This window comes from Prionailurus bengalensis, chromosome B3 (genome assembly GCF_016509475.1).
Source record: "Prionailurus bengalensis isolate Pbe53 chromosome B3, Fcat_Pben_1.1_paternal_pri, whole genome shotgun sequence".
In the NCBI taxonomy this organism is placed as follows: Eukaryota; Metazoa; Chordata; class Mammalia; order Carnivora; family Felidae; genus Prionailurus; species Prionailurus bengalensis.
The window spans coordinates 144,983,018-145,009,372 of NC_057355.1; the positions used below are offsets into that span (position 1 = coordinate 144,983,018).

Genomic DNA, 26,355 nt, shown 5'->3' on the forward strand with positions numbered 1-26,355 from the left:
CAACCTCCAGAAACTGTCACATGTCCCATGGACAGGCTGGGGGACAGACTTGTCCCCAGTTGAGAGCCATCAGTTAGGTCTGCCATCTTGGTAATTGTGTTCTGCTTATCCCACCTGTTCTTTATTATCTTGTTTTGTTTATTTTTTTTTCCTGCTGTCTTTCAGACTAATTATTTTTTCATGTTTCTATTTTATGTCCACTATGGCTTGTTAGGCCCTCCCGCTTTTCTTTCTTAGCAGTTTTTCTAGGATTTACAACATGTGTCCTTTAACTTCTCTCCGTCTACCCTCAAGTAATGTACCATCACTTCACAAATAACAAGAACTATTCAACAGTTTATTTTACTTGCAGATTTTGTGTCGCCGACATATGGAAATAGAATTGATTAATGTGTATTTTACTTCCATCGTATTTTATAGATTTCTTAGGGTTTTCTACACAGGTGATCACTTCTGCCTGTGCAGGAAGCATTTTACTTCATTTTTGCCAATGTGTATGCCTTTGCTTTTTTTTTTTTTTTTTTTTTACTTGAGTGACTGCACTGGCTGGGACCTCTGGTACAATGTCCACAGTAAGAATGGACATCTTTGCCTTGACGTGTACATGCATTAGCTGTAGATTCCTCATAGATGCTTTTTGTTTCTACTTAATTCTGTTCCTAGTTTTCCGAGAGTTTTTTAGTCATGAATGAGTATGGAAGTTTGTCATATTTTTTTCTGAATCTGTTGAGATGATAACATGATTTTCTTCTTTATTCTATTAATATGGCATATTACATGTATTGAGTTTGATTGTTAATCCAAATGTGTATTACTTCTGTAAACCCCACTGTGTAATGATGTATTATCCTTTTTAAAATCTTGCTATCTTCCTTTCGGTAATATTTTATTACGGTTTTTTTTTTTTTTTGTATCTATATTCATGAGGGATATTAGCCTATAAGGTTTTGTTTTGTTTTGTTTTGTTTTGTTTTTGGCCTTTAGTTTTCTTAGATGTCTCTGGCCTTTCTCATCTAAACGTAAATGTCTCGTACTCTTGATTTTTTGCTTGTCTGAATGTCTCTGTGTCTCTAAGTTGTTTAAACAGATCTCTATTCAAAGCTAACAGTTTTTCTATCTTAGCACTTTGAAGATGATCTTCCATTGTCTTCTGGTCTCCATTGTTTCTGTTGAGAAGTTTTGTTTTTTTTAAAGAATTTTCTTTTTTTTTTTTGAGAGTGAGCATGCACGTGCATGTACGTGTGCAGGGGAGGGGCAGGACGAGAGGGAGAAGGAGGATCTTAAGCAGGCTGCATGCACAGCATGGAGCCCAATGAGGGGCTCGATCTCACCACCAGGAGACCATGACCTGAACCAAAACCAAGAGTCAGACGCTTAACCAACTGAACCACCCAGGTGCCCCTAAACATTTTATTTTCAAGCACTCTCTACACCCAACATGGGGCTTGAACTCACAACCCCAAAATCGAGAGTCACACACTCTACCAACTCAGCCAGCCAGGTGCCCCGAGAAGTTTGGTTTTTAATAATTACTCATATCTGGTCATTTGCCCTTTTTTCTGACCTATTAATATCTTCTCAGCATCTGAGGTTTTAGCGTTTCACTACACAGTGTGTATATGTGGATTTCTTTCTGTTAAACTTTTTCAAGGCTTGTGCTCCTGAGGACACGGGTCTTTCATCAATTCTGGGTAACTTTTAGCCCTTATCTCTGAAGATGTTGCCTTCTGTTATCGTCTTTTCTTCTGGCATCCCAATTAGATGGATCTTTGGATTCTGTCCCCTAGGACTCTGCTCTTTCATGTTTCTTATCTTTTCCTCTCTCTACGTGGCACAGATCTGTCATCTAGTTCAATAATTTTCTTTCAGCTCTGACTAATCTGCTATTTAATCACCCATTAAGATTTTAATTTCTTTTGACTCTTTCATTTCTATTTCCGATAGTAGGTTACTATTATGTTTTAAATTCTGTATGTATTTCTTTAAAATGTTAAGCATATTTCTTTTATGCTCTGGGTCTCTTCGATCTAAATGCTGTACTTGGGTGGAGGCAAAAGGTTGTACAATTCTGTTATTGTGTTAAAAAATTATTTTTTTCATGTTTATTTACTTTTGAGAGAAAGAGAGAGAGAGAGAGAGTGCAGGGGCGGGGCAGAGAGAGAGAGAGAGGGAGACCCAGAATCCGAAGCAGGCTCCAGGCTCCAAGGTGTCAGCACAGAGCCCAACATGGGGCTCAAACTCACAAACCGTGAGACCATGACCTGAGCCGAAGTCAGACGCTTAACCGACTGAGCCACCCAGGAGTCCCTGTTACTGTGTTTTTTTAGTTGATTCTTCTTCATGGGGCCTTTTTCCCATGGTGGTTTCTAATTAGAAGCTCTGTGACTGGTCCTAATATGTGTGAATCTGAGGGACCTGGGTCGAGACTGTGTCCCACAGATGGGGTTTAGACTCCCTCTGCCAGGCCTCTTGGCGTGCAGCTAACATAGATGCACTTCAGGTCAACTGCCTGGCATGGAGCTCTTTTTGAGTGGAAACAGAAGATAAATTCAAACTCAGATGCTGAATAGGGCAGGCTGGTGGTGACAGATTCTTGGGGAACATTCTTCTCTTTTATTCACTCTAGCCAATGTCTGAGAGAAGACAGAGTTCCTTGTCAGCTCCATTTGCCAGCAAATTGATTTTTCCCTAGTTTACACTTTGATGGTTAGGCCTTCAGGGGGTCTTCAGGGGCTTTTGCAGGGGATGGCCGTTCCAGCTCCCACCTCATCTGGCCTGAAGCCTTGTCCGCATTTAGCCCTGTTCAGCTCAGGAAACCGAGGCTCTTGGTGTTGGTCAGACAGTTCTGAGGCAGCCCATAGCTTCAGGGCTGCCTTCTGTTCTGGTTTGACCGTATTCTTATCGGCTTTGGCCTCTGTTGATTTTTACTTCCTAGAGATCAGCTATGCATTTAAAAGGGTGTTTTGTGTATCTTACTCAGCATTTCTAGATGTTTGGAGAGGAACGTTTTTCAGAATAGCTACACTCATACCATAGGAAGTTGAAGCCTCGTATTTTGTTTCTATCTAAAGTATAGCTAAGTATTGATATTCTGATTCTTGCGATACTTTGGTTCTTAAGAACTGTAACACTTACTAACGGTCATATTAAATAGCGTTAAGTCACAATGTTAGTTTATTAAAAAGCATCTGTACATGCATCGCACATAGATACTCAGGCTTCCAGCCCATCTGAACGATGATTTTTATTTTGAAACCACTCATTCAGAAAAATTACACCACTGCTTTGTGCTATGACACGGCAAGATCTCCAATAAGGGATCTTGATTCCTGATGTGGTGGCAGTGCTAATAATTACGAATTCGCAGGACAGCATTCTCTTCACCAGCCTGCTGCCATGTCAACACTGTCCACGTCTAAAGCATGTTCTGGCACTGTCTTCCCTCAGAGCAGCGCCAGTGGATTCTGCTCACGGCATCAGCACTCGTGTTTTCCATGCCGCAGATGATAAAGTCCCTTTATTTTCCTTCTTCTCCACAAGCCTGCCAAGCCTCCCGAGCCTCCCATCTGCGGGGCCTGCGGATTCCCACTCAGTGCAGAGAGCAGCGAGGCAGGGCCTCCGGTCACACTTAGGCGTGAATCCCAACTCTTGACTCCTCCGGTGCTATGTCCTTACACAAACCACTTAACCTTTGTCAAACGAAGAAAACCACAGCACCTGCCCTCACGGATGCGTGAGGAATCAAGGAGGTAATGCACGCGAAGCGCTTACCGGGTTGCCTGGCTCAGAATGCTCAGAGCCGTTGTGCTATTCTCCTTGTTGCTGGCATCATGGCAAACAGGTCTTAACAGAGTCTTCTTTCTCCATCAGGGTTTACTGCCTTCCTGCCCGTTCAGCTTGCCACTTCTCTCCACGAGGCACATATGACCTCCGGCCTCCGGCCCAAACTATGGCAAAAGGCCCCCGGCTGCTCTCGCCGCCTGGTCGCACTTCCTCCTCCTTCTGTGCTACACCCGATCAGGGTTATCAGAGACACTTCTGACCATACACTGGCAAAGTCAGGAATCTTCCTGGGCTCCCCTTTGCCTTCCTATAGCTTAAGATCCAAAGCCCTTCCCCTACATCACGATCTCATCAGATATATTTAGAGCCCCTGAGAATACCCTGAAAGCTGTAAAGTACCAGATGAAAGCGAGCGCAGTCATCATCACCCCCACTGGCTGTAGGCGGCTTTTCATGTGCCCGGCTCATTGCCACAGCTCAGCTTTGAGAGGGCGGGACTGCGACCTACTTCAGTTTATGTTACCATAGCAGCTGACTCCGTACCCTGAATGTGGAGGGTATACCTCCACATTTGATAGATTGAATACCATGTAAATTACTGCATCCAAATATAGGGATCAAAGTGTTTTATTGGAGCTCTTGCCGTATATCTTAGCGGGGTCAAATGGTTGCGTGAGTTTTCTGAATGAATGGTTTCACTCAGTGGGCCTGGAAGCCTTGAGTATCTGTGTGCAGTGCTTGTACGTGTGCTTTTTTTGTTAATTTTTTGTTATTTATTTGGGGGAGAGAGAGAGAGGGAGACACAGAATCCAAAGCAGGCTCCAGGCTCCAGGCTCCAGGCTCCGAGCTGTCAGCACAGAGCCCAACGCAGGGCTCGAACTCCCGAACTGTGAGATCATGACCTGAACTGAAGTCAGACGCTTAACCGACTGAGCCACCCAGGCGCCCCTTGTACATGTGCTTTTAAGTATAGCAATGTATTAAGTTTGAGTTAGCGTTACTTAATTTGATTATTGATCTAAGAACAAATTTCAGATGCATCGCCTCCTGGATCCGTGCAGCAAGCCTGTGCTGCAGGCAGACCGTCAACTGCAGTGATTGAATGACTTGTCCATGTTAAGAGAAGAAAGCAGAGCTTGGATCTGGGGTAGATAAGCTCTTCTTACTCCAGATTCCTGTTCTGGGCAGGAAACAGCTCTCCAAGCCCCTGGTACTCTCTTGATCAGTACTTAGAATATTCACACTCAATTGATCAGCATTTCCTTCATTAGAAATGTAGTTTTTTAATTTGTCATTTCAAAGATTAAAAACCTAGAGGGGCACCTGGGTGGCTCAGTTATTTAAGTGTCCAACTCTGGCTCAGGTCATGATCTCATGGTACGTGGAGTTCAAGTCTCACATCGGGCCCACAGCTGTCAGCAAAGAGCCTGCTTGGGATTCTCGTTCTCTTTCTCTCTCTGCCCCTCCCCTGCTCTTGCTTTTTTTTTTTTTCCCCCTCTCTCTCAAAATAAATAAACTTAAAAAGTAATAAAGATCTAGAAACAAAAAGGAGGGTTTAACAGATGTCATTGTTTTTCTGAGTTGTATACATTTTCAATCAGGACTTTGTATAGGCTGCAGCCTGATGAAGCTTCCGCCTCCTTCTGCCTTCACGGGTAATGTTGGCATTTCGGAAGCCAGCCTGGTTACAGGTCCATTTGTCTTTAACATTTGCTCTCTTAGGGGAAAACGGAACCCATCACAGTGGTGAAGCTGCTGGCCTGCTTCGACGACCTCGTGGCCGCGGGCACAGCCTCTGGGAGAGTTGCTGTTTTTCAGCTTGTGTCTTCCTTGCCAGGGAGAAATAAACAAGTAAGTACGAGTCACTTTAGCATTTCTTAACTTCTTGGCCAGTTCCTCGTGGATTTTAAAATGAAAACTCATCTGCCCAGAAAACACACGCTCAGAAAAGCTTAACCCTATGCTCTTTATAATCAGATACCATTTTTGTTCTTGATAGGATGCTTGGCAGAATGCACATTTGGGTAATTTAAATTTTGCTTAATATTCTCTGGCCATCCTCTATCAGTTTTAAAATAAATACCCAGATGGAACCTTGTGCAGGGTTTTGCGTGGACAACAAGGTTGGGAAAACCAGCTTCTCCATAGGTAGGAGGGACTGTATAATCCCTTGGCCACGAGCCCCATCTCACATCTTTTCTTTCTTGTGTGCATTTTTATCGTTCGTTCCTAGCTTCGGAGATTTGATGTCACCGGTATTCACAAAAATAGCATAACAGCTCTGGCTTGGAGCCCCAATGGAATGAAATTGTTCTCTGGAGATGACAAAGGGAAAATTGTCTATTCTTCTCTGGATCTAGACCAGGTAAAATTGTTTCCAGAAATATTTTTGGCCTTCTTATATTCGGAGAAATTATATCCATAATTACATTTTAGTCAAACAGTTTGCATCCTCAGTCATTGCCCCTTCATAATGTCAACGATTATTTTGTAACGTTTGCCTTCAAGGACGTCTCCCACTTTTCTAAGCTTCCCCTCCTGTGACTAAAGGGTTGGCCTTTGTCTCCACTGGAGCCTTCCTTCACAGTGTTCATCCTCCTGTGTCTAAGCATGTGGAAGGGTCCTGAGAAAAAGACGCCATGTCATTCTGGTCTCCCAGAAGGGTGTGTAGGAGCCGCGGGAAGCATTGCGTAATCATAACTGTGGACTGGACAGAGGTCAGTGCCTTCTGGGTGGAGAGCTCCGCCCCTGGCCAAGCCCCGCCCGGGCCCCGCCCCTCACGTGGGAGGGCGTGGCAGAGGAGGAGGAGGGCCCAGCCCGCGTGTCTGCTGTTTTGTTTCATCCTGAGCCGTGTGTGCTCGGCTCCGGTCAGGAGATGAAGAACCCCAGGCTCCGTGACCCAGTCACCAGCCCTGGGTCCCCCGCGGGTTCCACACTGAGTTTCTGCTCTAAAGCCCACGCCTTTCCCGCCGCGTGTGTGGCTCTGTGCGCCCCTGTGCTTCACCTCGTCACGCGAGGGACACACAGACCGGGCCCCGCGAGACTGGGCGTTCCTCGCGCATTGTAGAAATTTAGCAATTACTGGCCAACTGGCGTTTAGTCCCTCTGATCCAAGACTGCCCTGTTACAAGTTTTCTCTAGCAGTAGTTCTTGAAGTTTTTGGTCTCAGGACCCTTCTACACGCTTAAAAGGAGGACCCCAGGGGCGTCTGGGTGGCTCAGTCAGTTGATCTACTGAGGGACGCAGATCTTTTCAAATGTGTCAATTTTGATTATATAATATCAGAGAAGGCATCTTTGTTAATATCATGATCATCCTGATCAGAAAAGCCTTTAGCTACTGGGAATTGGTCAAGTTCACAAGTGTGGATAAAGTTTTCAAATCTTTTTTTTTTTTTTTTAATTTTTTTTTTAACGTTTTTATTTATTTTTGAGACAGAGACAGAGCATGAACGGGGGAGGGGTAGAGAGAGAGGGAGACACAGAATCGGAAGCAGGCTCCAGGCTCTGAGCCATCAGCCCAGAGCCCGACGCGGGGCTCGAACTCACGGACCATGAGATCGTGACCTGAGCCGAAGTCGGACGCTTAACCGACTGAGCCACCCAGGCACCCCTAAAGTTTTCAATTCTAATCCTCAGTTGAAAACTTGATATTTATTGTCAGTAACGCACACTATTACTCATTGTCATTAAAGTGACAAGCTCCGTTTGGTCCATCTTGAAAATGTCTGCCAAATACCCAAGTTTGAGTAATTCTAGTATGTCCGGTAAAATGGTGTCCTGTGGGGGTGGGGTGGGGGAAGCCCCTGGTTGAGCTCACAGCTTTTAGAGTCGAACAAGTGCTTTTCCTTGAGAGAACCAGAGAACCTCAGGATGCAGCAGCCGGGCCACTCTGTCACACAAAATACAAAGCCGTGCGTACCCACGAGCAAGGATGTGGTGCAGTTATAATTGTTCTGCCACAGAGCCCGTCTTCAGTGAAACGCGCGTTTTTGTCATGAGTGCGTGGTGGTGGAGGGCACAGTGACAGATAGTGGGGTCAGTGCCCCGTTCTGCCCACCGTGGCTTTTGTGTCAGAGCAAATGTCAGCTCAATGAAAAAGACAGATGCAACCTAGCGTTATAATGAAGATAATGTTGACCTTGCAGACCCTTTGAAAGGGTCTTAGGGACCCTTGAGGACTGCAGACCATACTTTGAGAACCTGTTCTGCAGGAAAGCCTTAGGTTATTAAGGGTCCCTGTGTCGTACCTCCCTTCTGTTGAGGCTTTCAGGCAGCACAGCTCGTGAGCCTGCATTTCAGGAAGTAGAGAGAAAGCCACATGCAGAAAACAGTATCCTTGTCACACTGAGAACTTTTTTCCCCAGCTTTATTGATAGGTTCTGGTAGTTTTTTTTTTTTTTTTTTTTAAGATAAAGTACAAAGAGATTTACATAAATAGGTATGGGAGTGTGTGCGATTTTGCAAAATTAATACAATGAATTGAGTTCCATCATAAATCAAAAACTGAAAAGCTACAGTTTATGTAACGACAAATGTAGAGGAAAATCTGCTTTTTTTTTTAATGTTTATTTATTTCTGAGACAGAGAGAGACAGAGGGGGAGGGGCAGAGAGAGAGGGAGACACAGAATCTGAAGCAGGCTCCAGGTTCTATCAGCACAGAGCCCAACGCGGGGCTTGAACTCACAAACCATGAGATCATGACCTGAGCAGAAATCAGTCGCTCAACCGACTGAGCCACCCAGGCGCCCGGAAAATCTGCTTTAAAAGCACTCAGTGTCCGGGGAGAATGAGAATCTCTCTATCGTTATGGTGTCGGTGGTTATAGGACTGTATGTGTTTGCCAAAATCCATAGGATTGTGTATCTTGAGCAGGTAAATTTTATTGTATGTAAATTATACCAGTAAATCTGATTGCTGCTTTTCTCTCCCGCCCCCAAAAGTTCTGCGATAGAGCATCAGTTTTTCTTACTCAATTGAAGAAACTGGTTCAGGAGAAAAGTAACATATAGAAACAGACTTTTGACACCAAGAATTAGAGTTTGTGTTAGCAGTAAAATGCCTTCTAAAATTTTACTTTGTTCTTCAATATATTTACCACCATTTCAGTTTCATCTGTTTTTTATGACCCTTTCAGTTGGCAAGGATATAATGTCCCCAAAATTGCTTTGAGCTCTTTGGGGGGATGAGTGTCTTGTGACCTTAGGTGATAGTTGTCACAAATAATCTTATGGAAAGTCCTGTTGTATTCTATTAGTGTCAACAATAGTCCTAGTGCAATACGTTTCCGCTTTGGCCTTTATGGACTCTTCTTTGAATGCTCCCCTGAAAACATTTTAAAAGAAATTATACAAAATCTTTAAATGTTTCTTGTCAAACTTGATGGAACCTGAGGTAGGTGTTGACATTGTTTTCTCATTAGTAAGAACTTTTCCAAATAATTTCATCATAGTGGGTTGACATTGAATCTGTTGGGAATGAACAGCATACATTTTAAGGTGTAAATTGACTCCACATTGAGTTGGGTTTAACTGACCTCTCCCACAGGGCGTCTGTAACTCCCATTTGGTGTTAGAAGAGCCATCTTCAATTGTGCAGCTGGATTATAGCCAGAAAGTTCTGCTCGTGTCTACACTACAAAGAAGCCTGCTTTTTTACACGGAAGAGAAGTCTGTCAAGCAGATTGGAACACAACCAAGGAAAAGGTGAGCGTCACACATGCCCCAGCGTGGCGGTTACAGAGGGGCCTTAAGTTTTCCTAGTTCACCTTGCCTAGGTTACCCTAGGCAAGCCCACAGTGGCTCTAAGCCTGGGGTCCCCCGACGGGTCCCTAACCTGCTTGGCCGCCTGTGCCAGCATCAGATGGGGAAAGCTCATCCCTCTCATCTGCTGCAGGGACCTGCAGGCATGGCCACTCTGCCTCGAGCGCCAGAATCCGGAAAGTCTCCGAGGTGGTCTGCTCTGGGTCCGCCACAGGAGGGGTGACGGTCCCCTCTGCACTGTATGGGCTGTGCCGGGTCGGGGGTAACTGGTAGACGAGGCGGATGTGAGCCCGCCGTCACGGATGCTTGAGAAACTCAGCGGGAAAGTTGTTAGCAGCGGTGTCACCTACTGTGGAGCTGTGAGGGGTGCTGTCAAGCTCCTCCCGGGCCTGGGGGTGACAGCAGACTTCCTGAGGGAGTGAGCGAGGGAGGAGTGGAACTGGCCAAGAGGAGTGGGGAGGCTCTGGAGGGGAGGCTGCCAGGCTGAGAGCTCGTCCCCTCCGTTTACCTGCCACCTGGAAGGACAGGGGGAGAAGGGCTAGGCCAAGTCCAGCCGCCTACCAGCCGTGCGGGAAGAGGCAGCCGAGCGCATGGGTGACCTCCCTGCCGGAAACACTCTTGTAGAGCTCGGGGCCTGGTTTGTGTGGCGGTGGGGTCAGTGAGGAGGGGCTGGATAGAGTGGTGGGGCCACCCCCTCATTCTGAGCAGAGAGGGACGGAGAGCCGAGTGGGGGCAGCAGGAGGGGGCGGGGGCCGGCAGCTTATAAATCGGGTGGCAGGATTTGGAGATGGTCCTGGTAAAGGGGCACTGTTGCTATCTGAGAATCAGAGGGGCAGGGTGGCAGGTGGGCTGGGGAGTATGGAGAGCAGGCTGACGAGGAGACGTGGTGACATTGGCCGTGCCCTCGAGGGAGGGCCCACGGAGGCTGGTGGTGACAGCTGTGCTGGTGACGATGGCCCGGAGAAGGGGAGGTCGGACGGTTGGAGCATGATAGCCCTTAGCTCATAAAAGATCTGGTCATGCCTTCCTTTGGCTTCTGTTTTCTGTGCTGAATACCCGCTCGATTCTGTCAACAGTTTGCCCTTTCTGTAACCATAATGTCCCTGTTAACAGCCCCTGGAAGCGTAAGCACAGTAGAATTTGGAGCTTGGGCCCCGTGGTTGTGCACGTCTTCATCTTGCCTTTCCCTCTGCCAGCGTCCCCCTCTTCTGCTTCGCGTCCTGTCCTGGTTCATCATCAGGGTCCTACTTTATCGTGTCTTTTTGGAAGGGTAGTGGAGTATAAAGAGAGATAAAGACCAGTCACTTTTCACATGGATAAGCCAATAGTGTTTCTCCTAAAACCTGGCCTTCTAGCCTCTTGTGTGGAAACACAAGCCACTCTCCATGAGCCCCTCCTGGTGCCTGTGAGTAGTCAGGTCTTCTGGCCTGGGCCAGGCCCTGTCCCAGGCTGCAGACACCAACAAATGTGTTCCTTTTCTCTCGGGGAAGTATATTTCCCTGAGCCTTAGAGAAGTGGGGATAACACAGAATAAATGGAAAAGCTGTTTACAGGCTTGTTTTTCTGTTGTGTGCTATTTTATTATTTTCTTAAGCTTTTTTTTTTTTAAGTTAGTGTTCTTTTTAATTTTTTAATGTTTTATTTTTAAGAGAGAGAGAGAGAATGAGCAGGGGAGGGGCAGAGAGAGAGGGAGACACAGAACCTGAAGCAGGCTCCAGGCTCTGAGCTGTCAGCACAGATCCTGATGTGGGGCTCGAACCCACAAACCATGAGATCGTGACCTGAGCTGAAGTCTGATGCTCAACCGACTGAGCCACCCAGGTGCCCCTGTTGGGTGCTATTTTAGATTGTAGTCCAGAAAGGGCATCTGCTGTGTCTACCCTCCGGAAGCAGGGTTTCAGTCAGCAGGTGTTGGGTGCGTGCCTGCCGGGCAGCAGCGTGCGGTGGACGGCAGCGAGCCAGGGGACAGACATGTCGCCACGCCCCGGCAGGATGAATGTGAGTGAGGGGACACGTGTCCCCCCTCCAGCAGGACGGATGTGTAGGCTACAATGCACGCTGTGGACATTGTGGATCAGTCAGGGTGAAGCATCACAGGTGGGGGTGGCATGCTCTTTAGAACAGTCGGGAAGGGCTTCTGTGGAGAAGCGCCATTGGAGCCGAAGCGTCAAGCGTGGGAAGGGCCGGTGGAAGAGCATTCTGGTCTCAGGGAGCGGAACATGCCGAGGCCTCAGATTGGGCCAGGGAGCAATGTTTGTGGAGCCGGGGGGGCCCGGGGTGACCGTGGAGAGGTGCAGGTGTAAAATGAGATGGCAAAGGAGGCCCTGAGCCAGCTCGGGGCCGGGGGCCGGAGGGACCACATGCTGTCGCCCGAGTTATTCTGGGCATGACAGAAAGCCATTGAAGTGCTTTAGGCAGGACATTAGCAACCTGAGCAACCTCTTGGAGCTCACCCTGGTTCTGTGTGGAGACTTCATCGGAGATGGGCAGGAGGGGGACGGTGAGGAGCAGACGTGGAGGCTGGCCCCTGGTGGTGGCCGTCAGCGGGGAGCCGTAATTCGGAGATAGGAAGCACGGGGCTGGACGGTGGATTGGGTAGAGGGGCAAGGGGAAGAAAAGAATAGATTTCGGTGCTTCTGGCTACGGCAGTGAGGCAGCGGCGGTGGGCGCACCGCGGGGAGCCTGGGCTTGCAGTCTAGACTTCCGTTCTGTTGAGTTGGAGGTGCTTGTTAGGTCGCCAAGTGGGAGTCACGGTGAGGAGGGACATATACGGGTCTCAGCCAGAGACAAAAATTCAGTCATTACCTACAGGTGACACCGAGACCTCTGACATCGGGTGTTTACGTAGGGACATTGTGTGTTCACTTGACATTAAAAAATCCTTACCAAGTCTCTGCTGTGGCCAGCACCTTTCTCGGTCTGAGGAGACAGTTGTGAACAGGGAAAGGCTCTACTCTCGGGGCTCCCGTTCCTGGGGTGGGAGGCTGACATTAAATGTGTTCTAGAATGTTCGTAGTAATAAATCGGACTAGATTTGGACTAGAGCATATGGGCCAGAGAGGAGGGAGCAGGGGACACGGCCATGTGTTGTGGATACGCAGCAGGGGTGGTGGGGACCGGGGCAGACTCCCGAAGGAAGGGCAGGAGGACTCACGAGAGGACCTCGGCGAGAAGCAGGAGCAGTGCACGCGCCAGGCACCCGAGGGTTTGGGGAGCAGCAAGGCCAGGTGTGTGTGGAGCAGAGGAGGGGCCCAGGCGGGACCCCATGCGGCAGGCTTTGGGGCCTCACCAGGGGGCCGCTTTCTTCTGGCACGCTGGCCCCTGTGAACGGCTCCGACCAGGACAAGTCACCCGCGCTGTCCTGGGAGGGGCAAGAGTGGTGGCTCAGGGGGGCAGTCCGGGGCTCAGGCCAGGGCGGGGTGCTGGGAATGCTCGCAGGGCAGAGCTGACCGGGGGGGGGGGGGGTAGTGAGAGAAAGAGATCAGCCAGAGGCTGCGGCCTGAGCCGTGGGTCGGGTGGGGGGGTGGGGGGCAGGGCCTGGGGGAGAGGCCAGAACAGTGTTGTGGACGAGGTGGCACAGTCTTCCTCCCTGTGGAGAGCCGGAGGGGCAGGTGGAGGGCAGGCGCACGCTTGGGAGCCCGTAGCATGAGGGCGGCAGTTAGAGCCCCCCCCCCCCCCCCCCCCCCCCCCCCCCCCGGCGTGATGACAACTGGAGGAGGGCAGTCAGGGGAGGGAGAAGTTGGGGGCTACGCGGGGGGAGTGTCACGGGGCCGTCAGAGCTGCTGACAGCCCGAGAGATGGCCTGAGACAGACCTTCGGATTTGGCAGCCTGGTGGCTGCACGCGGCCTTGCTTATGAGAGAGGCCGGGGCCTGGAGGGGCTGGAGGGCCCGGAGGGACCAGGATAGCCGTGTGCGGAGACAGCTGGTTTTTGTCAGAGGGAACACACACGGCGTAAGGGGCGCCTGGTGGGGAGCGGGTCTGGTGGGAGGTTTGTAGAGATGGACCATGAGGCCGGTGCCGGGTGGCTGGCACAGGCCGGCACGGAGGTTGAGATGTTGGCACCTGTCGTGGCCTCCCTGGAGCCCGCTGGCGGGCCACCCCAGAGGGCGCGGGGCTTGGATGGGGCCGGGTGTTCTCGGCAGGGAGCAGGGCGTGGGCACAGGTACACTTACAGGCAGGGAACCTCAGCGGGGGTGGGGTTGTGCTCTTCGGATGGAGGTGGCGACCCCCCTCAGACCAGACCAGGTAAGACACATGTTACGCCCAGAAGATCTCAGAGACCCCAGTCGGCCCCGAGCGTGTTGTGTCTCTGCTGTCCTCAGGGTTTATCTCCAGGTCTGTGTTGCACTGTTTCACACGGGGACCGTCCGGTCGTCGGGGCCCCTGCACGTTGCAGTCACGTGGAGTGCGTGCCCCTGCAGAGCCAGCATCAAGTTCTGGAGCAGGGTCCCCACCCTCGTGCCCGTGTGACGGTCTGTGGGCAGTTGGCCACGGAGCCTTGTGTCACCCATCTTAGATTTTCTTTGTCCTGTGTCAGGTCCTCTGTCCACGCTCAGCATTTCAGGTCTCTGGCACCATAAATTATACATCACGTTAGAGAACACTCCTTTCAGGGGTGCCTGGGGGGGCTCTGTTGGGTGTCCGACTCTTGATTCCGGCTCAGGTCACGATCTCACGGTTCGTGGGTTTTAGCCCCGCATCGGGCTCTGTGCCGACAGGGTGGAGACCGCGGGGGATTCTCTCTCTGTCTTTCTCCTTGCCCCTCCCCCACTCATGCATACTCTCTCTCAAAATAAATAAACTTAAAAAAACATAAAAAACACCCTTTTCATATTAATGTGGCTCATAAAGGGAATTAAAGTGGTTTTTAAAGTCATCAGTGATTTTTCTAGAAATGACCTCCACCAGAATTAAGTAGGTAGGTTAACTTAGTTATGATTTTAGAACCCCGCGATGCCTAGACCTTAAAGGTTGGAGTCTGAGGGACCCATCCAGAATGACATCAGGTGCTGCAGAATCGGAACCACGAGTGGGTAGATGGCGGCCAAGCCAGCGGTTTAGGACGACTCTCCCCTCCCTCTAGCCGGTTGTCTCCAACTTCACTGCCTTCCCTCGGCTCACTCACCACATGTAGCAGTTCCTCAGAGCCAGCCAGCCGCCCACCAGGACCCCGTCGGCATGTTCCTTCCCCCAGAGGGCCCGCCCGCCCCTCAGCCGGGTGGTAGTCCGGGGTTTGGCCCTCTCGTGCCCCGGGCAGGTCACGTCCCATCTGGACTGTGGGGCTGCCCTTTGAGCCTCACTCGGATACAGCGCCAGCCAGGTGCCCGCACGGCAGTTCCTGCACACGTGCCCGTCTGCCACGGCGTGTTCGCAGACACGGGCAGGGTCTCGCCTCCTTCGCCTTTCATGTTGCCCCCAGCACTGGGTCTTACGTAACGCAGGAACTCCCCACGCGTTTGTTAAAATGAGTGCATGAGTGACCTAAGGTGAGCAAATCAAAATGGGAGTGACAAGAGATTTTTCAGAGGACCTATAAATAGAAGTAAAACAGTTAACAGTTGGATCACCAAGTAGAAATTGATTTGACGGGAAGGGCAAGAGGAAGACATTACGGGATGTTCCGTAGAACTCGTTTGGGTCTATTTAGTGAATCTTTCCAGAACAGATCCACCAAAGGCAGTAATCGAGCACGATGCCGATTTTAGCACTGTCCATGAATGATCTACAGGGTAGAACACTCTTGGCTAATCTAACAATCTTTGTTTCAAAGTAAACTTGATATTCGATGTCCTCCTTGGACCTCGTCCAGAAGGATTGAGTTACCGGAGCCAGAGGGACCTAGGGGGATACTGAAGTGCAGAGAAATGTCCAGATAGGTTTATCTGTGTGGCTGTGTGGGATGCGCTCTGGGGACAGCCCCTCAGGAGGGCCACACGGTGGCACCCCACAGGGCTCTGCTGTGTGCAGGGAGGGTGAGGAGAGCGTAGGGAGCACATAGGTAAGGAGCACGCAGTGGGGACACGGATGGACCCACAGGTAGCTCCCGGCTGTGGGTCCCTGTAGCCCTGTGGGTGGCTGGTGAGCATTGGTGAGACATAGTGTCACCAGCAGTGCTTTTGTGCCTTCAGAGATTGTGTCACTTAATCCTCACTTAACCTTTGAGATGGGGGGAATGACCCCTGGTTTACAGATTAGGAAACTGAGAGCCAGGAAGGTTGCAACCACATGGCAATCCTATGTCAGGGCTAGAAATTGAGCCCAGCTGTCAATCTAGAGCCAGTGCTCTTTCTCCTGTTGAAAATCAGAGACGTACAAGGGCGCCTGGGTGGCTTAGTAGGTTAAACATCCAACTCTTGATTTCTTTCGGCTCAGGTCATGGTCTCACGGTTTATGAGTTCGAGCCCCGGGTCAGGCTCCTTGCTGACAGCACAGAGCCTGCTTAGGATTCTCTCTCCCTCCTGTATGTGCACGCCCTCTCGCTCTCAAAATAAATAAATGTTAAAAAAAAAAATTGGAAGCGTTTTGGAGAGAGGATCAGCAGGACTCAGGGCTGGACTGAAACTTTTTTTTTCTTTGTAATGGTTATTCATTTTTCAGAGAAAGAGCGCATGAGCACACAGGTGGAGGAAGAGCAGAGAGAGAGAGAGGGGGACACAGAATCCGAAGCAGGCACCAGGCTCTGAGCTGTCAGCACAGAGCCTGACGCGGGGCTCGAACCCACAAGTTGTCAGATCATGACCTGAGCCGAAGTTGGATGCTTAACCGACTGAGCCACCCAGGTGCCCCTGAAACTTTTTTTTAAATTTGTTATTTCTTTTAGAGAGAGAGAGAGAGAGAATGAGTGGGGGAGAGGGGCAGAGGGAGGGAGACAGAATCCCAAGCACACTCCATGGTCAGCACAGAGCCTGACACAGAGCTCAACCTCACAAACCTGGGATCATGACCTGAGCCAAAATCAGGAGTTGGACGCTCAACTGACTGAGCCACGCAGCGCCCCTGGACTGAAACTCTTAAACTTTCAGGTCTGGCAGGAGCCTGAGATCAGGCAAAGTCGAGGGACAGTGAGAACTCAAGAGGGGTGCCTGGGTGGCCCAATTAGGGAAGCGTATAACTCTTGATCCCAGGGTTGTGAGTTTGAGCCCCACGTTCAGTATAGAGATTACTTAAAAAATAGGATCTTTAAAAAAAAAAAAAAAAAAAGAACTTCAGGATTACTGGTGGAAACATAGGTTGGTATAATCACGTTGAAAAAAGTTTGAAATTGTCTTCCAAACCTGAATTTGTTCTTATCCAGAAACCCAGCAGTTACCCAACAGAGCAGTGGTTCCGTCTCTGAAAGGTCCTTGACAGACTCTTATACCTGTGCACTAGGAGGTCTGTGCGAAAATGCTCAGGGCACTACTGTTTAAAATAAAAATGTAGAAATAATGCAAATGCTCATCAGCAAGAAAGTGAATAAATAACTTGCGGACTACTGTGTAGCAGTCAGAATGAATGAGGTGTAGCTTTTTATCAGTAAAGATAAACCTTAAAAATATAATGTTAAGGGGCTCCTGGATGGCTCAGTCGGTTGAGCATCCACCTCGTGATTTCCGCTCAGATCATGATCCCAGGTTGTGTGATTGAGCCCCACATGGGGCTCTGTGCTGACAGCACAGAACCTGCTTGGGATTGTCTCTCTCCTTCTCTCTGCCCCTCTTCTACTCATTTGTGCCCTCTCTCTCTCTCTCTCTCTCTCTGTTTCAAAATAAATAAATAAACTTAAAAAAAAAGCAAGTTGCAAAAGTATACAAATGGCATCATACTGTTTTTATACAAATGAAATTGTAAATTTCATAGTGTTTAGGAATACATAGGTATGTGGTTAAACTGTCAGTAAAAGTAAGGGAATAATAAACACAAAATTCAGTCTAGTGGTCATACCTGGGGAACAGAGGGGCAGGAACTTTTTTAGGAACATGAGAGAACATCGCTGATGATTTATTTCTGAAGTTGAGGGATAAATTCCCAGGTGTGCACTTCATTTATTAGACTTCATAACGTTTATGTACCTATAAATACATATATGTAACATAGTATATATATATAATTTATATATATGATATACACAATAAAACATATATAAAGCATATATTCTTTTGTGTTAGGTATTTCATAATTAAAAATTTTTTTTTTCCAACGTTTATTTATTTTTGGGTCAGAGAGAGACAGAGCATGAACGGGGGAGGGGCAGAGAGAGAGGGAGACACAGAATCGGAAACAGGCTCCAGGCTCTGAGCCATCAGCCCAGAGCCTGACGCGGGGCTGGAACTCACGGACCGCGAGATCGTGACCTGGCTGAAGTCGGACGCTTAACCGACTGCGCCACCCAGGCGCCCCTAAAAAAATTTTTTTAATGTTTATTTATTTTTGAGAGAGAGAGACAGAGCATGAGTGGGGAAGGGGCAGGGGGAGAAGGAGACACAGGATCCAAAACAGGCTCCAGGCTCCGGGCTGTCAGCACAGGGCCTGATGTGGGCTCGAACCCACGAGCTGTGAGATCATGACCTGAGCCAAAGTTGGATGCTTCACCAACTGAGCCACCCAGGTGCCCCCATAATTTTAAAAATAGAGAAAAAATACCACGCCTGGGGACCAGAAGAGAAGCAGGTTCCTATGATGGGTTTAGACTCAGTTGTAGGCGTGATGCTCATTCATTGGGATGTGGGAGTGAGTACAGCAATCAGACATTGAAAGGAACAGAATTTCCGAACAAGGGGAGGATAGTCAGACCTGGATTTGTCCGCATCTGCTTCAGTTTCCTTTTCTTGGACACAGGAGCTGTACTGTTCGCCACACAGGGCCGTGGTGAGGATTGAGCCAGAGGGTGGAGACAGAGCCTGGGGCCTGGCACCATAATAGTCGCCATGAATCGGGATACTGGCTTAACAGTACTGGGTACACAGTTCTGAGGGGGTTGCAGGAAGTATGATACAGAGACCTTGTCCTCTGTGGGCAGAGATGACAATATGGTTCCATTAACAACAACAAAACAAAAACAACAACAACAACAACAAAACATAGAAGAGGTTCTGAAAAGACATTAATCTTGTTTGGGCTTAGCCAAAAAATTCTTATTACAGTTGATATCAAGGGTTGACAACCATGGCTTTAAATCAGTTCATATTTGTTTTTTTTTCTGTTTTTTTTTTTTTTTTTTTTTTTCTTGTAATTTCAGCACTGGGAAATTTGGAGCTTGTTTTATACCAGGGCTCTGTAAGCAAAGTGATCTGACTTTGTATGCGTCACGGCCTGGGCTCCGGCTCTGGAAGGCAGACATCCATGGGACTGTTCAAGCCACGTTTATCTTAAAAGATGTCTTTGCCGGAGGAGTCAAGCCTTTCGAACTGTACCCGCGTCTGGAATCCTCCAACAGGGGAAGTTGCAGCTTACCTGAGAAGCATCTGGGGCTCGTTTCATGTTTCTTCCAAGAAGGCTGGGTGTTGAGTTGGAATGAATATAGCATTTACCTTCTAGACACCGTCAACCAGGTGAGTGACGTGATCGCACCACAGCTTTGGTGTCTGTAGGATGTTCATCCACAGACTGTCTCTCAGGATGATAGAAGGAACAATATTGATCCTAATGCTTTACTTTTTTCCATTGAGTCAGTTAAGGAAATCAAGTGATGGTCTGATTATTTTGTAGATTTGAAGAAATGTTTGGTTTTGGTAGAATCTTCTAGCTGTTCTGCCTCTAAGCAGGAGTCTTGTCTGCCCTACCTGGAACTTCCTCACCTGGAACTTCAGGGCAGAGTTAGTTGGGTTGGGGCCACCAAGCTGCCTTTTTGCCCTGAGTTGGTTTCTCTTCCTAAGGAGCACTTTGAAAGGCATTTTTGTATTCTTCACGTACAGACAACTTCAGTTTTCTTCTTTCTCCGGGTACTCTAGGAACTTGATACACACTTAGTAGTTAGTGGGGTCGAAACGTTTGGTGATTACACATCAGTTCCTTTCTTCTGAGCCCTCCCCCCCGGTGCTTTTTCCAACAGGTGCAGTTAACTTCATTTTAGACGTAGAGAAACGGAGACAAAGGGTCTGTCTGTGTGCGCGTTATGGCTGCCGTCAGAGTCTTTCAAACTAAGGGCACGTTTTTAGCTATTCCTCAGGGTTATTAAACATTAACAAAGAATTTAGACGCTTTTCTCTCTACACTGAATGGCCTCTTGTTTATATTGTTGGCTGAAAAGAGAATTTTTAAAACTTATTGCAGGCTCTGGACATCCCAGGTGGCATCAGGGCCTCTCCCCGCCCCCCGTTCGTCCAGAGCTGTGAAGTGCAGTGCACATGAGTCTCTCCCACAGGAGCACACACAGTAGGGGTCTAGCCCAGGCAGCTCATCACTGCAGCCCAGGAGTGACGTGCCCGTGGACGTTTGTCCAGAGTGCTGTGAGCTGTGATGAGTCCTGGGCAGGGCAGGGCCACTGAGGCTGAGCTCGCCGGGGTCCGTTACCCAAGGAGGTGGTGTCTGAATCGAGTTGGAACTCTCCCAGGGAACAAGAGTCAGGAAAGGAGTCTGAGCAGAGGCCATGGCGTCATGGAGGAACAAGGCTGGGGTTTGGACTGGCCCGTTCCACTCGGGGCCCCTGTACCACAGCCCAGGGCAGTTGTGGGAGGCTGACGGGCAGGTCCAGCCAAGGAGGCTGAGCTCCACGTCCAAGGGGGTCGGGTGCAGGTGGGACGCGGTTCCGAGTGGCTGAGAGGTGGGGCAGACAACCCGCTCGGTCTCGTGAGTTTACCGGCAAGGTGACTGTCACGTACCTGTCAGATATTACCTACTTTGGCTCTGAATTACTCTTTTTTTTTTTTTTTAATTTTTTTTAATGTTTATTTATTTTTGAGACAGAGAGAGACAGAGCATGAACAGGGGAGGGGCAGAGAGAGAGGGAGACACAGAATCAGAAGCAGGCTCCAGGCTCTGAGCCATCAGCCCAGAGCCCGACGCGGGGCTCGAACCCACGGACCGTGAGATCGTGACCTGAGCTGAAGTCGGACGCTTAACCGACTGAGCCACCCAGGCGCCCCTGAATTACTCTTTTTTTAATTTAATCTCTACACCCAACGTGGGGTTTGAACTTACCACCCTGAGACCCAGAGTCCTGAGCTCCCCTGACAGAGCCAGCCAGGGGCCCCTGCTTCGAATTACTCTTCAGAAGTTTCAGAAAGTGGCCATAACAAAGCACAGTTGTCATTTGACTTCGTAGGACTCCTGCACATGTTTGTGTGTTTTCAGCTATTACTGTTGCCTGGTTGTGTGATTTTCTTTTCTTTTCTTTTCTTTCCTTTTTTGGACAGGCTACAATTGCTGGTTTGGAAGGATCTGGTGATATCGTGTCTGTTTCCTGCACAGAAAATGAAATATTTTTCTTAAAGGGAGATAGGAACATTATAAGAATTTCAAGCAGACCTGAAGGACTGGCATCAATAGGTTTGTATTTGTCATAAAATGTACTGTGTGTACGTAATTGTAGTTTACAATTTACAAACCCTCCCATCACTTCGCTTTTTCTAAACAGGTATTTGGAGGGTTTCCTGTGCTTCTTAAAATACGGTTTACGAGACTTTCCTTGAAGCTTACCTATTTCAAGGCTCCCGTCACACAGCCTCCCGTTTGGTAGAGTGGCTCCGTGGGTCTGGAGGGTGGGAGGCTGGGCGAGGAGGGAGAGCACAGCACCCACATGACTGCTCTCTGGTGTTTGGACGGCGTGTGGGATTAGTACTTCAGAAGATAGGGATTTGCCAAGATTTTAGAACATTTAAATCTGTTATCTGGGACATATCCTTTGCCCTTAACACAGTTCTTCTTATCGCCTTGATTATTCTCTCTGCTTTTGACCTTTTTCTGTAGTTCATACAAGCCCAGGTTCTAACGAGTGAATTGTCACACACGTTCTCACACACACTTCGCTGGTTTGGGGCTCATCAGCAAGCTTGTTCCTGACGGTGACGACAGTGGTGTGGGCCCCACCCCCCCCTTCCTCCACTCTGCTCTCCTCTCTGTCCTTGTCCTGTCTCTGTCACTCGCCTTGTTCTCCCTGTGTTCCAGAGACCGCTAAGCACACAGCATTCCTGGCCTTATAAGGTCCTGAGAACAACATGGAAGGTACTGGTTTCATAGACGAGGAGACTGGGACTTAGGAAGATGCAGTTCCCCCTCCCCAGCCAGGCCCCCTTCCTCCCCGGGGTTGGAGCGGCCTCGTCCCCTCCTTGCTCACCGCACTCCTGTGGCCACCGTTGATGAGGTGGCCTGCAGGGCACCCCGTCCTCCAGCTGCCAGCCATCTCCGAGACTTGCCCTCTCCCACTCACCCGGCACTTAGCAGGCCCGAACGCTAGGTGTGTGGTGCTCCAGGACGTGGCCCGCTTCTGACAGGATGGTGCTCCCTGCACTCTCCCCACTCCTTATTGAAGACCCAGGTCAGGGATTCCTGCATTTTTGAAACTTTCCCCAAGTGCTTCAGTTAAGTCAGCCCTCTCTTCACTTGAGTGCCCAGGGAGCTCCCTCCTGCCCTTCTGACCATGGAGCCGTTCACTTACTGTGTACCTTACCCCACAAAATAGTAAACTTTTTGGTTGCAAGGATCTTGTGACTGCGCTTTGTGGGCCTGCACAGCACATGGCACGTAGAAAGAAGACCCTGAGTATTTGTTAATTCGTGGTGTCCCCATTTCACAGATTAGAAAACCAAGGACTAGGGGGGTAAGTGACAAGCCCCAAGCCAATCAGCATGTCTTCTGATTTCTGCTTCTGCCAGTGTTTCTCCTCTTCCTCCTGCCTTGCGCGCTGGTCAGAAATGGGGCCCCTTTGCTGTAGCCACGGCCTTGCGGTGTCCTGGCCTCAGGGGCATCTTTGCTGTTACTTCTCTCGCCAGCATGAGCTCACATGAGCTCACATCTGAGTCCCTGCAAGCGAGGGAGTGGAGGTCCTGGACCGAAGCGGGTGGGCGGGTCGCAAACCCCAGGCCTTCCAGAGCGGAGCAAGGGGGGGAAGAGGAGCCCTGGGGGGCAGGCCACTGGACCCCATGCTGGCAGGCCTGGCTGAAGCCTTACTCCAGCCTCATCTCTTTTCGTAATGTTTAGAGTACAAACTGTAGCGAGTAGGAAATTGTACCAAACAGCGTCTCGTTAGCCACATATTTACCTCTCGAAAAGATGAGTGTCATAAGGGCTGTCTTGGCCCCAAATTAACCATCTCTTAAGAGATGGCCGGGTGGGGCTGGGGCGGCAAGTGAATTACCTCTTAAGTCAGAGGGTGAGTCGGCATAAATACTCCAAATTCTAGTCGTGGAAAGTGCGTAAGTTCTGACTTTTGAGTTTCTGAGCTGGCGTCGTCAGTGTCGTCAGGGGCAGCGTGGCCCCTGGGGACAAGTAAGCTCTAGACCACTGCCTTCCGGCAGGACTCTCTCACAGCAATGAACATGGTCTGTATCTGCGCTGACCGGTAGGTGGCCGCTGCCCACACGTGAGTGCCACAGAATTTTAAATTTTATTTGGTTTTGACGGGAAATAGCTGCATGTGGCAGTGGCTGCTGTATTGACAGGGGAACTCTGGACCCAGACCTGCCATCAACCTGCGTGCTCTTTGACAAGTCGCTTCCCTGCCCGGGCTTCACGCGGAGCAGAACCCTCCCTGTCAGCCCCCAGTGTGCACGCCACAACCGACAGTCTGCCCCCGACGACCCTCACAAGAGGACGGGGATTCCCGTCTGTCTGGTTGATGGCCCCAGAACGGTGTCGGGCACATCGTGCGTACTCGGTCACAAACAGGTGGCTGAACGGGTAAAGTGGTCCCTAGTCGTGTGGCTGGAACCCTTCTGGCCACAGTGACTCTGGTGTCGTGTTGAGAAGGATGCTGCTCTCTGCTTGCTCTGGACGCTGCCTTGTTAACGTACTTCTCCATCCTGACTTGGTGCTAGCAGGAAATCACCTTCACTCCTTGAATTTCAAGAAATAGGATTAGAGGAGGGCACCTGGGTGGCTCAGTCGGTTAAGAAATAGGATTAGAGGTACACGTGTGTTTTTCAAGTGCCTCTCGAGTAGTAGTATATTAGGGCGTGGTCTAAGTATGGGATATCACTAAGCCCATTTCTCTTCTTTATAAATTCTTTGTGAATTGACGTGAGGAATGCTGTATACTTAGTGGCGTTCCCGGACTCTTGAGTTATTTACAAAAGGCAGCTGTGGGGAATCCTTTTCCTGATTTGGGTACGTGCGCTTCCTGGAGCCCAGAACCGTTTGTTGGAATCTTCCGTGCGATTCTTTTAGTTTCGTTAGTTTCTCAGACTTCGGCAGGCTGGTGTTCAGCAGGGTTAGCACACCTGAACGAGAGCACGTCGACTTTCTTGTAACCAGTAGTAAAACCCACCCCTCCTTTCCCAGCGCGAGACAGCCTGGAGACGTCCGGGTGCGCAGAGCAGGTGTCCGGGCAGCGCGCGGAGAAGCCGTCGGGGGCCACGGTTTCTGAGACGAGGCTCAGGGGCTCTTCCGTGGCCAGCTCCGTGGCCAGCGAGCCACGGAGCAGGAGCAGTTCTCTCAACTCCACCGACAGTGGCTCCGGGCTCCAGGCGGCGCCAGAGCCGGGGAGGGGTGGCCAGCCCGCCTCACAGAGATTCAGCGTGATCAGCTCAGAAGAGTTTGAGCAGGAGCTCGTGGTGAAGCCGCTGAAAGTGAGAAAGAAGAGGAAGAAGAAGTCAGGTACGGCCTGTGGCACCGCACGCACTGGCTCCTGCTCACGTAGGGGGTGCTGCCCTCACGGAGCGAGCGCCTGCCCACTCGGGTGAGGGGAGGCAGGGAGGGTCTACGGCCATCACGTGTCCCCCTCTGTGGAGGGGCTTTGCCGTGAAGTATTTCATAAGTTGCAAAAGAGCGCCACGCACACTAAAGCGCCTCCGCGAGGTTTAAATCCTGTAACGTGCACCCGCGTACTTACCGCCCTGCTTGCTGGCCCTGGGGTTCCACTTCTCAATATTCAGGTAAAAATTTGGATCTATCTACACATGCCATGTGTTAGACCAGAGTCTGTGAACCCGGGTGGAAGGAAAGTCATGGAGGCAGAGGGATCACTACGTTTGGGGTTGGCTGTGTTACAGACGTGCGATCTAACAGAGAACTCGTTTAACTCTGTGCTCCTTGGTTCCTGTTAGGCCTCCCCAGCTACAGATACTGCAGTATCGAAGGACAGGTATCGGACTGCTGAGCGTTTTCATCATTTTAAACAGTTGATCTGCAGTCCATCTGTTCCTTTGTTTTTTCCCCTTAACATTTCTTAAGCGAGGCCACAGAGCCCATCAGCCTGTCTGACAGTTGCGTCCATTTAAAACACCTCTGCGTTAGGATAATTCGTACTTCACTTAGGTATCCGTCGTTTAAGATGCATTTTTTCTTGAGCCAAAATTTTGTTTTTTAGTCTCTTACCATTTATGCAGAGTCATCCGTCATCTTAAACGTTCTTATTTTAAATTAGAAGGTGGAAGCCGGAGTGCCTGCCACAGTTCCCTTGAGTCAACTCCCTGCTGTGAGTTTCCGGGTGACAGTCCCCAGTCCTTGAGCACAGACCTGCTGTCCGTGACCTCAAGTTTGGGCAGCATTGTGGATCGCTCGAGCACAGAGTCTCCTGACCGGGAGAGTAACCTCAGCGGAGAGGTGAATGGTGTCCTGCAGGAGAATAATGACCCTGAAGCGTTCAGTGTCCTGGAGGTGCCTGAGCCTGCCCCTGACATACTGAATGAAGGGCGTGACAGTAGACCTGAAAGCCCACGATGGAACCATGCAGACGAGATGGAGCCACACAGGGGAGTGTGGACTTCACTCTTGGAGCTGAGAGAGGCTGTGGAAGGCAGTGATGTTACCGACCTCAGAGAGGAGCCTTGCCCCGCAGACGAGGGACTGAATAGCAGACAGTCACCCTGGCGAGAACAGGCCCGGGAAGCAGGGGACATGGAGCCCGATGACCCCCAAAGCACTTTTTCTGAAGCCCCCTTCCTAGACTCACCCCCGGTGCCTTCAAGCCTCAGCTGGGCCCCCCAGGCGGAGCAGCGGCTGCCGGGAACCAGAGTTGGCGAAGGCGGTGCCGAGGGGCCCGGCAAGGGGCAGGGCTTCCTAACGCACGTGGAGGCCCCCGGCCACCTCGGCTCATCTCCCTGGCACGCTGTCACTGACAGTGACACAGGCCTAAAGGAAATGGCGGCCTCGGAACGTGACCTGGGGAGTGCGGGAGGACGGCGGACTCCCCCGGTCTCTGCCCTGGCGACTCGCACCCGTGAGCCGCGGCTGGAGCAGCCTTCCCGGGACCAGGTGTTAACGTCCAGCGACGAGGAGGACATCTATGCCCAAGGGTTGCCTTCCTCTTCTTCGGAGACGAGCGTGACTGAGCTCGGGGGTAGTCGCTCCCTGCAGGACCTGAGCCAGCCCGGCACAGAAGACACCGGGCTGCTAAAGTCAGATCAGGTATGTGGGTTTGTGGTGGCCAGTTTCCTGTGGGTCCACCCGACGATGCGCGCGGTTAAGGAGGGGGACTCTCGGTCATCCTACATAAGGAGATTTCTTTAAAGTGCTTGCTTTTCTTAGCAGATAATTCCTATTCAATGTATTTGGTTTCAAAACTAACCACGTATTGTGGCTTTTCCTGCTGAGTAGTTGTGAGGCACAGATTACGAGTGTGAACTTAGGTGTGCTTTCCCCAGATGTACCACTGGATTCCCTCGATGCCGATATGTGTATCGTTTGGGCGGCTCTCGCCGCCTGCTGGGCACCGCTAAGCACTTTATGAGTCC

General features: G+C 50.0%; 1 protein-coding gene across 3 annotated transcripts in view; it reads left to right on the forward strand.

The window, feature by feature from the left end:
- TECPR2 (tectonin beta-propeller repeat containing 2) overlaps positions 1-26,355 on the forward strand; it is a 107,409-nt gene that overhangs the window by 23,587 nt on the left and 57,467 nt on the right. For all 3 annotated transcript variants that reach the window (XM_043557055.1, XM_043557057.1, XM_043557056.1), the window contains 7 exons: positions 5,506-5,634; positions 6,017-6,148; positions 9,331-9,488; positions 18,765-19,077; positions 20,881-21,013; positions 23,963-24,277; positions 25,047-26,029. In XM_043557055.1, coding sequence (XP_043412990.1) covers positions 5,506-5,634; positions 6,017-6,148; positions 9,331-9,488; positions 18,765-19,077; positions 20,881-21,013; positions 23,963-24,277; positions 25,047-26,029 — 2,163 coding nt within the window. The remainder of the gene's footprint in view (positions 1-5,505; positions 5,635-6,016; positions 6,149-9,330; positions 9,489-18,764; positions 19,078-20,880; positions 21,014-23,962; positions 24,278-25,046; positions 26,030-26,355) is intronic.